This window comes from Protomyctophum bolini (assembly GCF_963924005.1).
Source record: "Protomyctophum bolini genome assembly, chromosome: 12".
Classification (NCBI taxonomy): Eukaryota; Metazoa; Chordata; class Actinopteri; order Myctophiformes; family Myctophidae; genus Protomyctophum; species Protomyctophum bolini.
In genome coordinates, this window is record NC_137873.1 from 29,973,029 (window position 1) to 29,986,564 (window position 13,536).

Genomic DNA, 13,536 nt, shown 5'->3' on the forward strand with positions numbered 1-13,536 from the left:
GGTCTACGGTATAGATAAATTAGTGGGCCCCAGACATGAATATACTATACCCTGCTCATGTATGGTACAAAACGTTATGCACTGTAAACATGATATTTGTAGTATAATTCAATAAATGAAAACCCATAGCTACTGAAAAGTGACTGGACAGTACGATAATTTAATAAATGCTTTATTTACATTTACAACATTTTTCTACTGTAAAAGTTACCCTCAAAAACATACAATGGATAATACACAGGTTTGACAGTGTATCATTTGTCTGTATGCATTAGCAAAACGAAATAAATTAAACATTTACTGTAACATTTTTAAAATTACTTTACCAACACCAAGATGGATAGATTGTCAGAAGCAAAGTAACAGTAACTCAATGGACCTTTCATTATACATGCGTTTCAAATGCTTGATATGAACTTCTTGATGATCATACTCTGAGCCACAACTATCCAACAAACATAGCTGACTCAATACTAACTCAATCCATACCCGATTTAAAACTGGATAAAATGCATTACTCATGTTACAATAACGCAATTTTACAGTATACAGTACAATGGCCATTAGTCCCAGACTACTGTAAAATACATACTAATGTAAAAAAAAAAGTGTGCTGAAATGAATACAACTTGGTCAAACTTCAGAGGGCTGTGGTTGCTTATCAAAAAAACATTTGCTCCCTGCTCTTTCCAAGGTGCCTGAAAAGCTTAATCAAAGTGGGGCTGCAGCCTTCATTGAGGCCAGTGCCGAATGGATACGGACATGGAGCCTGTTCTCAAAGTCATAGCCAGCGTAGCCCTCCTGCAAAATCCATACATTCAAAAGTTATAATAATAACAAATTAATAAATAAAAGCAAATGATCACCTCTCACGTGGTATAATCCTGACGCAGAATGTAAATAAACTGTAAAATAAAAAGAGTACAGATTGCGAGGAAAGCAGGGATTCCCACTCGCCAGACCAACGCGCAACCTGTCGTGCCAATAGGGCTGAGCCCGATTGGCAGGGCTGTTGCGGGCTGGGTCTTGGCTGGGGGCTACACTATACAATATGTCAAACGGTAAAAACAGAGCCACAGTACCTTTGCCTGGATCAATAGTGCAGTACTCCTCTCTGCAGACTGAAAGAAATGAAGAAACATAGAGTACTTCCACAACACGTACTACTGCATGTTCAGATGAAAGAAACAGACACACACATTTACTGTACGTACCTCTGGGCTGTCCAGTAATACACAGCCCAGTTCATAACAGGAATATGGCTGCACATAGGAGTTGCTAAGACGACCCACCTCATCTCTTGCAGCCAACTGGAAATGCTGCAAGAATGAATGATAGCATGGTATATATAAATTATATATATTATGTATTGAGAATTGAGATGTACACCGTTATTTGTTATTTTGTACCTGAATGGCATCTTTCTTGTTGTGAAGACATTTGTGTATGGATCCAAGAAGCAGATTTTTCAGGCCAGTGCATGAGGTATCCGCAATTCCCTGCAAAACTGTTACAAGATGACAAAATGATTTATCCATACAATAGTGCACACTGGACACGTTTCTCGAGGGAAAGGGCAGAAAATCCCAACACAGCAGAGTGCAGGGACCTTGACTATTGTGTTACTGCATCACATGTCTGTACATGTCCGACAGTGCAGTAGAACAGTGATTCTTAGTCTTTTTAATTTCAAGGACCCCCAGTTTGACATGCATTATGCTCATTTGATATGATTTTTATCTCTGGGATCCCAATCTAGACAGGATGTTAATTTAACCAGGAGTTTAAACATTTGTACATTCTTGGAGTTACAGCCATGTAAAGGTTAATTTGGTTACCAATCAATAATTTAGCTGGGGACCCCCTGGAACCCCCTCCACCAAGGCCCCAGGGGATCCCTGTACAAATGTTGAGAACCATTGCAGTACGGTACCTTGTGTCATAGTCTGCAGTTTGGAGACAGAGCTATTTGAAAGTGCTTTCCACAGGTACAGAATCTCAATCACAGCCAGGATACACAGGTCTTTAGATGGACCCTGCTTTCTTATTTGCTCAGACTGAGAGAGAGAGAGAGAGACACAGTTGATTATTTCTTACAATTACGTATTTGTTTAGAAAAGAATGAAGTGGTGAGTGGTGACATACTCTCTTCAAGGAGAACACCTCTATCTGATTATTCTTGCGCTTAAAAAGCTTCTGGACATCTTTGAAGACTGCCGCGGCTCCCTCCAGGTCACCGGTGGCTCCTTGGCACACTGCACAGTCAGGACCGCAATACAGTGAGCAAGGAACCTCCTCACACAAGAACAACAATGCTCAAAGTCTACGCCATAATCCATGCAGGACAGGTATATCTATGCACCGTTGCCACTGTACCTCCAGTTAAATAGGCATAGTAGCACTGTGACCAGCGGGACTCTGCCTTCAGTCGGTCAAATGCTCTGTAGGCCTCTCCGTAGCTCAGCTCAATCATGCTGCACCAGCCTGAAAACATCAAGGGTCACGTGTCGTCACAGTGGCTAACCACATGGACCCTAGTATCGCTCTAAACCAGCTCTATGCCGACATCTCATTTAGTTTCATATTATAGATGAACAAACTGTGGTACTGGTTATGAATGATAATGCTTATTATTATGCAACTAAGACATTTGCATGGAATCTAATTTCATATTACACAGATACAGACAATTTAATCATGAAACAATTACATATTTCTCTGCTTCTCCCCCTGGGGGGTGAGATTGGCTGGGACTGTTACAGTCATGTACATGCAGGATATTCAGAGGCCTATTTGAGTTCTCATTATTCAGAAATGCCCCGACCACAAATAAACTGTTTAAAGTTCAGGCCTTTGGGGTGTCGGAGGGAGAACCCCCCAAAAAAAGACCAAAGTCACCAAACGCAACAAAAAAGTGAAATGTCTTGTGAGTAAAAACAATACCTATTTCATATAAACACACATGTTGAATTTCCCTCTGCTCAGAAGCCAGGTGTAAGGCGTCATTGAAGGACGTCAATGCACCGTTGATCTGACACTGGAAAAGGAGATGTTTATGGAGTGAATGATAGCATGTGACAGGCTGTACCATACTTTGAGCTGAGTATCAACTATGAATGACCTTTTAGCCACATTGCGATAAACAATGGGGTTTACGTTTAACTGGCATTTACCTCTAGGCGCTGCACCCTGCCTTTAAAAAACATGAAGAGGGAGGAGTTTGGGTAGACAGCCTCTCTGCGTTGAAGAATGGCTTTGGCTTCCGACAGCCCAGCCTGTGTGTCTGTGCCATCCAGAGCAAAGAAGGGCTGCACTACTGTGTGGTACCACAAGAGGGCCAACCTGCATGACATGCAGAGAAACCATAATGAATGAGAATTGTAGAATTTTCCTGAGACAGTATTATAGTATAATGTACGGTATATAATATAGTAGCCTATATTATTAATTAATCTTAATGCAAAGGACCCTATTTTTTTATTTTTTTTGAGTGGTGCAGCCACTCTAATGCCCAGCTTTGTCTGTCCTTGTTGGTGTCCGTCCCTGTTGGTGTCCCTGTGTCCCTATGTTTAGGGTACCAACACGGGGCGCTGTTGCACCACTCACCCCCCTTTTTTCTCTTCTTCTTCTACCATTTTCACAGTTAGATCAGCTATTTTAGAAGTTTAATCAAATCTTTTTAACAAGTTCTCTTTTCAAAACATCGGTATCATAGGTTGTCTAGGATGGGAACCGCATCGGTCGGGCTCTACAATTTGGCCAAACAAAGTCAAGACAAAATTACTATTATAATCTTGCTTCGTACTCAGTCGTGGGAAACTGTTGAGTTTCACATACACCACAAACACCACCAAGTAGGAAGTAAGACAAATGTTATGATCAATAAGAGAGCATGGAATCTTCTACCGCAACGGAGGGGCGCCGTCTCAAGCTAACTTACTTAAGCCAGGAGAGACACCACCGCTCTTTACACCAATTTACAATTTACACAATAAACATCAGGAATCAATGAACATGCTCCGAGCCTCCGATGTCATGTTATGACCCCGTTTGCGCTTTACAGGGATGTCTGGGACACCTACTCACGTAGCCAAGGGGGCCTTCATGTCCTTACTTTCACTGGCATATGCGAGTGCAGACAGGCCCTGGAGACGGTCGCCGGGGAAGCCCAGCAGGTTGACGATCTTCAGCAGGTGCGGCGGCACCATGGAGATGCAGAGGTGAAAGAGGCCATAGCCGAAGCTCACTGAACCCTTCAGCCTCTCCAGGGCCTCGGGGCCGACGCCGTCGCACCGCTGGGAGGGGGTCGGCCTTGGCCGAGCGGCCTGGTTGTGGAAGGACTGGTCCGAGGCGGAGGAGGACACTTTGGACCCACGTTGGTCTGAGGAGGACCTCCTACTGCCGCCTTCCTGCATCTGACTGATATCGCTGTAGCATTTGTTGTACATCTTCCAAGCTTTACGGAGGAGCCAGCCTCCTTTGATGTATGCTGTCAGGGTTTCAGACATTACGTCATATAAATAGACAGGCATTAACTAGGGATGTTAATAGTTAATCGTTTAACCATTTAGGCCTGATGTCGAAATAAAAAAAGTCTTCTGAAACAATATATATTCAAAGATTTGTGCCGCATTTTCACGATAATTCTTTTTTAGCAGATCTACAAGCTCACAGCGCGCCACCAAGTGGCACGCTATGAGCTTGTAGATCTGCTATTTTTCAATAGCTAAAGTATAACATAATGCTTAGTTAAAACACCAAAAGGGCTTCCCGTCCAGAATGTGTTTTATCGATTCATGGCTGTTAAGAAATTATAAACAGTTAACAATTAATCAAAAAACTATGCGGTTCTATCCTTTAAGATGAATAATCAGTTAGATAAATATGATCTGAAGTGGGACGTGTTCCTCAGTCATGTTGCAGGTCCCTTGGTGTGATCCATGGTCAGGCAATGCCCTCTTGATTGTTTATTGTATTACTACACATTGTGATACGGTTGATGATGCTGCGTTTGGTCGTGTAAATAATGTAAACTATTTTACATTTTTAATTTGATTTCTTTTTTTTTCTATTTGTTTATCTTATCTATCTTGTCTGTCCATGAATACGTACTCTGCTGTTGTCGTTTGTGTTTGTATTTTAAGTTCTCTGTTTTATGTGTTGGTAAAAAATCTAAAATAAAGTACTGATCATAAAAAATAAAAAAAAGAACTCTGCGGTTCTATCATTGGGCGTTTTTCTGTGAATGTAATGCCGTCTGCATGTTGTTAATAGCTAAACATGAGATATCTCGTGGTTGGCATAGATTCAGTTAACATGATCAGATTATTTTTTAAACACTTGTCAACTAACTGGTTAATCGATCGATAAGGTTATCAATGATCAATTAATCAATAGTTGACATCCCTAGTATTAACAATTGCAATGTCCTGCTAGCTGGTACGCTGGCACGCAAACATAGTCAACTTTAAAGATAATGTGTGATGAGATGCTGTCTACAGTGTTGTGTATTCAGGTGACATGGCATTTGCACATAATTTGCTTCATCACACATGGTTTGTTTGATGTGTAATTAATTCAACCCCACAGAGTCCCCGTTACTATAGATTAATTACTATAGCACTGGTGTGGATTGATTACACAGAATTACGTGAAAGTGAAACCAAGGATTACTGTCAGAATATGGCAGGGCTGAATAGCAGTGCTGAATCGATTAGGCTGCATAGGTACTGCAGCGATATTGAATATTAAGTTATTATAACATAAGTAGCATTTTTGTACGCAGTCATAGATGGAGTCATGGAGATAATGTCTCATGGAGACATGGAGATAATGCACATAGAGTGCATCCACTTGCACTCTATGTGCTACTTTCAATGGCCTGTATCTCAAAATCGGCACAATGAATGTCGTTTCTGGTGAAAACGAGGTTTTTCAACGGCCGACAGCAGGCACTGTGATACTCGCGGTCGGGTTTTTTCTGCACCGAGCGAGAGAACAACCGGTCAAGACACCACACACAACATTTTAATATGTCATGGAAAAATATGGCGGCTGTGGCTCAGGAGGTAGAGCAGGTCGTCCAATGATCCATGGGTCGGTGGTTCGAATCCCAGCTCCTCCTGTCTACATGTCCTTGGGCAAGCCCACTGAACCCCAAATTGCTCCCGATGTGCTGGTTGGTACCTTGCATTGCTTCCGCAGCCATCTGTGTATGAATGTGTGTGTGAATGGGTGAATGAAATGCACAATGTAAAGCGCCTTAGATAAAGGCGCTATATAAATGCACCATTTACCATTTTAACATCCAGTTACGGATATTTGGCTCTTCAAAATAAGGGTTGAAAGAAAAGAAAAACCTAAATATAGTATTAATCCCAGGCTGTGACTTCATCATGACCTACCTGACAGCTCTTGTTTGATGAAGGACAGCACTGCAAGGTAAACCTGACAGTCTGCTATGATGATCTGTCTCTGGAGGCGATCCACTACTGCCACCCCCGACCTCTGATCCATCTGCACACAAGAAAGCCACACACACACACGTTTTTTTCCCCGCCCAACACTGCAAAGACACACCGAGTTTATTTTCTATACAAACTGTATTCAACTAAATAAACATGTCATTTATTTTGGACTGGTAGGAGAGGAGTGGGGTTAAAGCTGCAATCCATTCATGTCCTATCCAGAAGTCAAACCTGGGTCCCTTCATAGTAGTGCCAACATTTTTACTGTTGAGTGAGTGGTTGAATACTTTATTAGGCAGAAATATAAACGGTACATAGTACAGTCAAACACTTAGACCAAAAGGATATCACAGAAAGAGTCCTTGTGGTCTCTGTGATAACAGGGAGCTTGTTTGGGAAGGCGAGGTAAGCAATACCTCTTGTCAAACAGCAGTGATCTTACCAGACCATGTCGCAATAGTAGAGTAGGGAGACCACTGTCAACCACTGCTGTTGTTACGATAGGTCACATTCACACCTACTTCGGATGGTAATCTATGGTTAAAATTATACTTTGAGTAATAGTTATAAAATTAGGGTAACGTGTGTAGGGGACTAGACGTGTGTCTCTCTGTTCCCTCTCCCTCTGCCATTCTTGCGTGCACAGACTGCACACACTGTTCTTTTGAGCATGTGGAGGCACAGAGCCGACAGCAGCACAAGTATATCGAGGTGAAGAAAGTCCCCACTCCCTCCCCACACAGTGACAGCAGTGACAACACTCCGTGTTTACGCACAGATGGACTGAATATTCTGTACACTACAGTGTTTTTATGTGCTTCCTTAAGCAATTGATTAATGTCCTTATAGTTTCATATTTCAATGAGGGCTTCAGTCTTTAGCCCACATCTATCCACGGTAACGGCTACTAACGGGACATCTTTGCACTGCGTAAAATTTATATCCCTTCTCCGTCTCCAACTGTGTTTAGCTCCTCACCCGCCACCCGCCTCATTTCCTTTATTTGCTGCGGATTGCATTCACACATAAATCTATGTGTGAATCTACGAATCTAAATCAAGTGCGATTGGAAGTGAAGCGAAACCCTCGTAGAATGCGGTTCTTTGATGCGCATTAGGATTCCAATGAAGCTTCACACCTGCCAAACGAAGCGCACTTTCTGAGTTTCCGACAATGTGAAGCAGGATTCGTTTTAATCGCAGTAAAGCTTTCTGGTGTGAAGGCGACCTTAGTTATATTGTATTAACATTCTCTACCATACTCTTTATTCTAAAAAGTTATGGACTGCAGCTTTAAGAGATGCTTTTGTGTATGGATAATGTCAGTAGTATATTTGCAGTGTACCCTGTGTTGCCGTTGAGGTTTTGGACACTTACATTTCTTTTCATCTTGTTTCTGATCATTTCAATGACTCCATTAGTGTCACTCTCACACAGTTTCTCGGTAGCTTTGAGGTCCTCATAGGCCACCAGCATTTTCTCCTCCTCAAATGTCATCATGGCATTCTACAAAAAGACATGCACAGTGAAACAATACTGTGCAACGAATGCTTACGAGCTGTGCAAGATTTCAGTTTGTGAAAAGATCCCAATCCACAGCTAAAGCCAAGCCAAGGGCCACTAGCCATCCCATTTAAAGTGTGTGTCCCCAAAAAAATAAAAGGAATCAGACCATCAAAAGGCAAATTCCACTAGGTCAGCAAAGTAATTCCAACAAATGAATGCCATTTGCACAGTCACCTCTCTCTGATACATTTAACTACTTTCAACATCTCGAGACAGTTACAATCTTCAAATGCTTCCACCCAACTGAGAATTCGAGGTAAATGCAGTGAATGTCTGGCTGGCACCCCCACTACTAGTTATTCAGCTTGCTCAGCAGCAGAAATTGAAATGATAAAGTTTCAAAAATATATACTATGTTGTTATTTTAAACAGTTTCCAGTCACAACTTTTGCCAGACCCATCTATCTTCAACTGCTTATGATCTGGAGCTGGGTAGCAGGGGCAACAGTTCCAGCAAGAGCTCCAGACTTCCCTTTTCCAGGCAACATTAGACACTTAATGCTGGGTTATCCCGAGACGTTCCACGTTCACTCAGGAAGCATCCCTCCTTAGTAGATGTCCCAAACGACCTTAACTGGCTCCTTTCCTATTCACGTGAAGGAGCAGCAGTTCTGAGTCTGGAGCAAAACCTCATTCCCTACCCAGTGAACAATCGACCAGTTTCCTACTGAGAACCATGGCCTCAGATTTGGAGATGCTGATGATCCTCATCCCAGCTGTTACACACTCAGCGGCAAAAGTATCCCCGATGAGAGCTGGAGGTCACAGACCGATGATGGCATTTCCGTCAGGACCACATCATCCGCAAAAAGCAGTGAAGCAACCCTTAGCTCTCCTCCACGACTGCATCTCAAGATCCTGTCCATGAATATCACAAACAGGATAATGACTACGTGCAGCCATAGAGGAAGCCAACTCCCACCGAGAACGAATCCGAGTGACTTACTGCCGAGCACACGGACAGTCGGACACAGATTGGAGATTGGATGGCCCTCAATAAGGTCCTCCTCAGCCCATAATCCTGTCATACAGTACGAGTATGCCCTTGCCTTGTCCCACAACCAGGAAGGAATCAGCGTTGTTCCCATAGAGTAATAAAAAGGATAGACCGAACCAGACCGAACCAGACCGAAAGCCCCCCCCCCCCCCCGCTACTCATTTCAGTGGAAGTTGCTCAGTGGTGTTTAGAACCACCCGGAGGAAACGGTCTAATCTACTTCCACATTTGGAGAAGAAAAAAATGAAAAAAATTAAAATAAATCTGCAGAGGGAATCATTAAAATTTCACTTCCGTTTTTTTATGACTATAAATAGATAGTTATGGTTAACTGTGTCAGCAGAATGATGTAATAGGAAGTTTCGTCTCTACTCACCAGAAAGCTAACAAAACTGGCTCCAAAACTCATCAAAGGACTATTGTTCCTAGTAGAGGGGATATGAAAAACAATTTTACACTTACAAAAAATATTTTTTTTTAAAGCAGTGCCTACAGTGCCTAGCATGGGTAACAGCAAGGAATGTTCCTTCCGCAGCCTCTGGAAATGGGCTACTCTCTGAATTGGTACACTATGAAAGCAAGTTATTCACTTCTTTGACAATGAGATTATAGACTCAAAATAACATGAAGCCATCTGATTTTCATACACTACAAGCCCAAAAGGTCCAGGGCAGGGGGCAATACTGTAGCATCTTAATAAAGAGAACCAATTCCCTAATCTCTGTTGCTGATTCAACAACCACAGTAGGAAGCCCGGTGGTCGATATAATTAGTGGGAGACATGACATTTAAGCTAACATCAGGAGACAGGGCACACACATAGCATGCCCTTCTATGTCATTAAGTTAAGTCAAATTAAAAGCATTCAACACATTAGTCAGTTATGTTTGATTGGGCATAATGGGCAATCAATTATTTTGAAAATCAATTAGACTAGTTAGTAAGACTCTAAATCACTCTATATTATCTATATAACAACTGGTCTCAAGTCTGGTACTGATATAGTTATGGTGAATAATGTAATGGATGTAGGTATGACAGGATAGCAGTTTAAAAATACAGGATAATATGAGTGTGAGATCTTATTTAACACCTCATCCTTTTAAGCAATACATACAATACAGCCGACTTACTTAGATATAATAACCAATGATGTGCACCAAAGATGTGACTATAGCTTTAACACAGCAAACTATTTTACATACAGTAGCTGAGCCTGAGCTTATTTCAGTGGCATGGTAGGAATGTTGGCCTGTTGTTTTCCACACACGACTGACTGGCAACCAATAGAATTCTGTTAGAACTCTGCTTATTTATTTAAAATCATTCAGAAATAGGATTATCATGGACATTAAGATGGAGCAAGCAACGTGTATATTTCACTGTAGGCTACGTGTGTGGTATTCTATTAACAGTTAGGGATGATAGATAGATAGTAGATAGAGGTACCAACTACCAAGCAATGAAGTGAAAAGCATGGTGAAAAAGCAGCCTGGTTGCTCAGGAGGTATGCATCAATAGCATGAGAAAGCCCCACACGGAATGTTTGAGCCCGGGTGTTGGTGAAGAAGACCTGCCTACATTTTTGCGACTTTATAGATCGACCTACTTTTGTAAGCCTCCCTGATGTACTGCTGCTGCTGCTGCAGGCTAGTCTAATATTTTACTACTCAATCATTGTGCATTAATATTGCGGTCAACATGGAAATATAAGAACACAATACTGATTGGGTTGATCAATCGGTACTCTAGACTCTATGGGAAAACACCAACACGTGGGTTGGGTTCCCCGGCAACACAGGTGCAAAACAGACTACAATGATTTGAGGAAAGCCAGCCACACAAACCTGTGTGTTCTGAAGAGCTCGTCGCTCTCCTTGAATCCATTGTTGAGTAACATATTAATCCCCTTCAACGCCAATTCTGCATCATCAATAGTGTCCGTTTTCTCGGCGCTTTGCTCGGATGATGGTTCTGTTGTGTCGGCCATTGAGATGATCTGCTGGATGTGGAGTGGACCCGGGTGTCGAACCGCGCCTGTCGAACCGACACACAGCGCGAGGAAATGCAACTGAACGCGGGCTGTAGGAAGGAAAGGGAAGGGTGTAGGTGCGTCTTTTTGGTGGACTTGCAGACAGAATACCCCAGTGCTGCTCCTAACAAATGTAAGTGCACATTTTAACCGCCCATCCCTTACTAAACAAATAGGCGATTTGATTTGTTAAAAAATACATGAAATACGAGTTCACCGTTTTGACAGCCCGGCTGCTGTCTTTAGTTCCGTATAGTAAGATGCCGTTGCAGTAATGCGTAATGTCATGGGTGTTTACTAGAGAGGAAATAGAAGAACTTACGTGTTTGAGACCCAGCCAACCACTGAGCTTGTTAAGAACAAGTTTATGCACATGCACACGCGCGCGCGAGCACACACAAACACACACACACACACACACACACACACACACACACACACACACACACACACTGCAACTAAGCGCGCTGAGAGACAGAGAGAGAAATAATTATTGTAAACTTTGGTACGAAAAGTACAACAGGAAGATCTATAAAGTCATAATCTGCTGTGTTTTATATACAATTTCAAGATGAAATTATGGCAATGACAAGCATTTATAAATGATGTAAACTCTTAAAAGCATCAGTGGTCACAAAACAGGAATGCATGTGGAAAAACTATACCCAGGAATAATACAACTTATTTTCTCTCACACATTATCACACAACTCTGAGGTATACTCTTGCTGGCGAATCCATAATGAATTTAGTTTTTCTGTCTTTAACTATAGGCCTAAAGCTTCTTATAATAAATGGTCCCAATCACTCAGAATTCTGAGACTATGGACCTAAATAATAAATCTTGGCATTTGTTTGACCATAATCCACAGATAGATATGCATACGACAATACAATGGCTAGACGACCCTGTGTGACCACATTCATATTCACACACAGCTTCTCTAGTATGTGCAAACACAATATGATTTCAGAGTGACAGTAAGCCTACATGTGGAAACTATGTGATTTCAAGGTTCTGTATGAAGAGTTAATGTATATTTCAAACCAGTTATAACATGCATAATTATACATGGTCATTGCTCATGTAAGAAGAACATTAACTCAAAGGAACTTGTCAGATACTGGTAAGTCAACACCGCCATGAATAGCATGGGTCGGGAAATAATACAAAACTTAAACACAAACTATTGGGTCCAGTCTAGAGAATCAATTGAACAAAGACAGCATCTATTGATGCTGGTAATCATGAAAGCACCATCACGAATGGCAAATGGCATTCATCTTCTTAAAGTGCTGCGTTGCTCATAGTAAAGTCCTTTGTGTTCATTTAACTCCAAGAGTGTACAAATGGAAGCAAATGGACCCGTAGCATTACGTTGTAGACAGAAAATCAATGATGGACTAAAACATGGTTGGTAAAAGGGCAATTATAATAAAAAAAACAATATCACAAAATAAATATAGAAACATTGAATACAGAAGCTTATCACTCGTATTTCCTGATACAGACCAACAAAATAGCATTTTGAAAATAAACACACACACGCACGCACAGTCGCACACACACACACACACACACACACACGCACACTCCAAGTACAGTACATACATTCAAACACAACATACACAACATGTACATTCTTACTCATACACATTCTCTGTCTTGCTAACAGATTGCACATGGTTGCCAGTGAACATGGTCCCAACGTTTGGTGGCGAAGCTTTCATCTCAGCCTGCTGAACACTCTCTGAGGTTGACTGCACCAAACACCCTAGACAGCCTCTCGAAGGAGACAGGCTCATTGTTGATTCTCATGTCCCGGATACAGCCCACAAAAGATGATGTGACTGGGAGCATCAGTATGCTCGTCTCCATAGCTGAAAATGACACAGCCTAGTTATCATTTCAATTCAATACTTACTATATGTAATGTATTCTCACAGTCGGACAAGTCTGTAATGTTTTTTTTCTTCTTTCCAATTGCACTCATGCAGTAAAATCGTGTTTATTTCAAAGAGCGTATACATGATATTGGTCTATTTATATACTGTACACTTCCAGGGCAGAGGTGTTTTTTTTTAAACTCATTCTGTATTTCCAATATGACATTGAAATGGGGTGAGTAACTACATTTGGTATGAGGTAATGCCACAAGGATATTTTGAGAGACTACAGTAGATAGACTACAGAACATGTGGAATGTGCTTCTATAGCACTGAACAACAAAGGCTACTGTTTAATCCCATATACACAAGACACACACACAGTGAAAAATATCTACATATCCAATATTAATTACACGTCACACAGTTACAAGTCAAATATGCAAAATAAAAATGTTCAAAGGTGGAGAGCATAATGCGTAAAAGTCCAGAATTTTAAGTTAAATGCAAACTTGTTTGCAGCAACTGCTGTCCCCTGTCAGAGTTCTACTCTACTCTGAGTACTGAGGATTTTATTGTGCAAACTGTA

At 41.5% G+C, this 13,536-nt stretch overlaps 2 protein-coding genes across 2 annotated transcripts in view; both read right to left on the reverse strand.

Annotated features, from left to right (window-relative positions):
- Positions 1–156: 156 nt before the first annotated feature.
- LOC308325520 (tetratricopeptide repeat protein 39C-like) lies at positions 157–11,316 on the reverse strand. The gene is made up of 14 exons (XM_080778041.1): positions 10,877–11,316; positions 9,406–9,454; positions 7,844–7,972; positions 6,405–6,516; positions 4,087–4,489; positions 3,174–3,342; positions 2,944–3,037; positions 2,377–2,484; positions 2,146–2,255; positions 1,934–2,057; positions 1,410–1,507; positions 1,215–1,319; positions 1,083–1,121; positions 157–801 (listed from the first exon to the last, which is right to left on the reverse strand). Exons 1-14 carry the CDS (start codon positions 11,017–11,019, stop codon positions 712–714), a joined length of 1,773 nt encoding a protein of 590 aa, XP_080634167.1. The 5' UTR covers positions 11,020–11,316; the 3' UTR covers positions 157–711.
- A 277-nt stretch (positions 11,317–11,593) lies between these two features.
- Positions 11,594–13,536, reverse strand: part of LOC308324985 (laminin subunit alpha-3-like) — a 79,075-nt gene continuing 77,132 nt past the window's right edge. Inside the window, exon 77 of the mRNA XM_080777355.1 lies at positions 11,594–12,941. Coding sequence (XP_080633481.1) covers positions 12,793–12,941 — 149 coding nt within the window. The 3' untranslated portion in view covers positions 11,594–12,792. The remainder of the gene's footprint in view (positions 12,942–13,536) is intronic.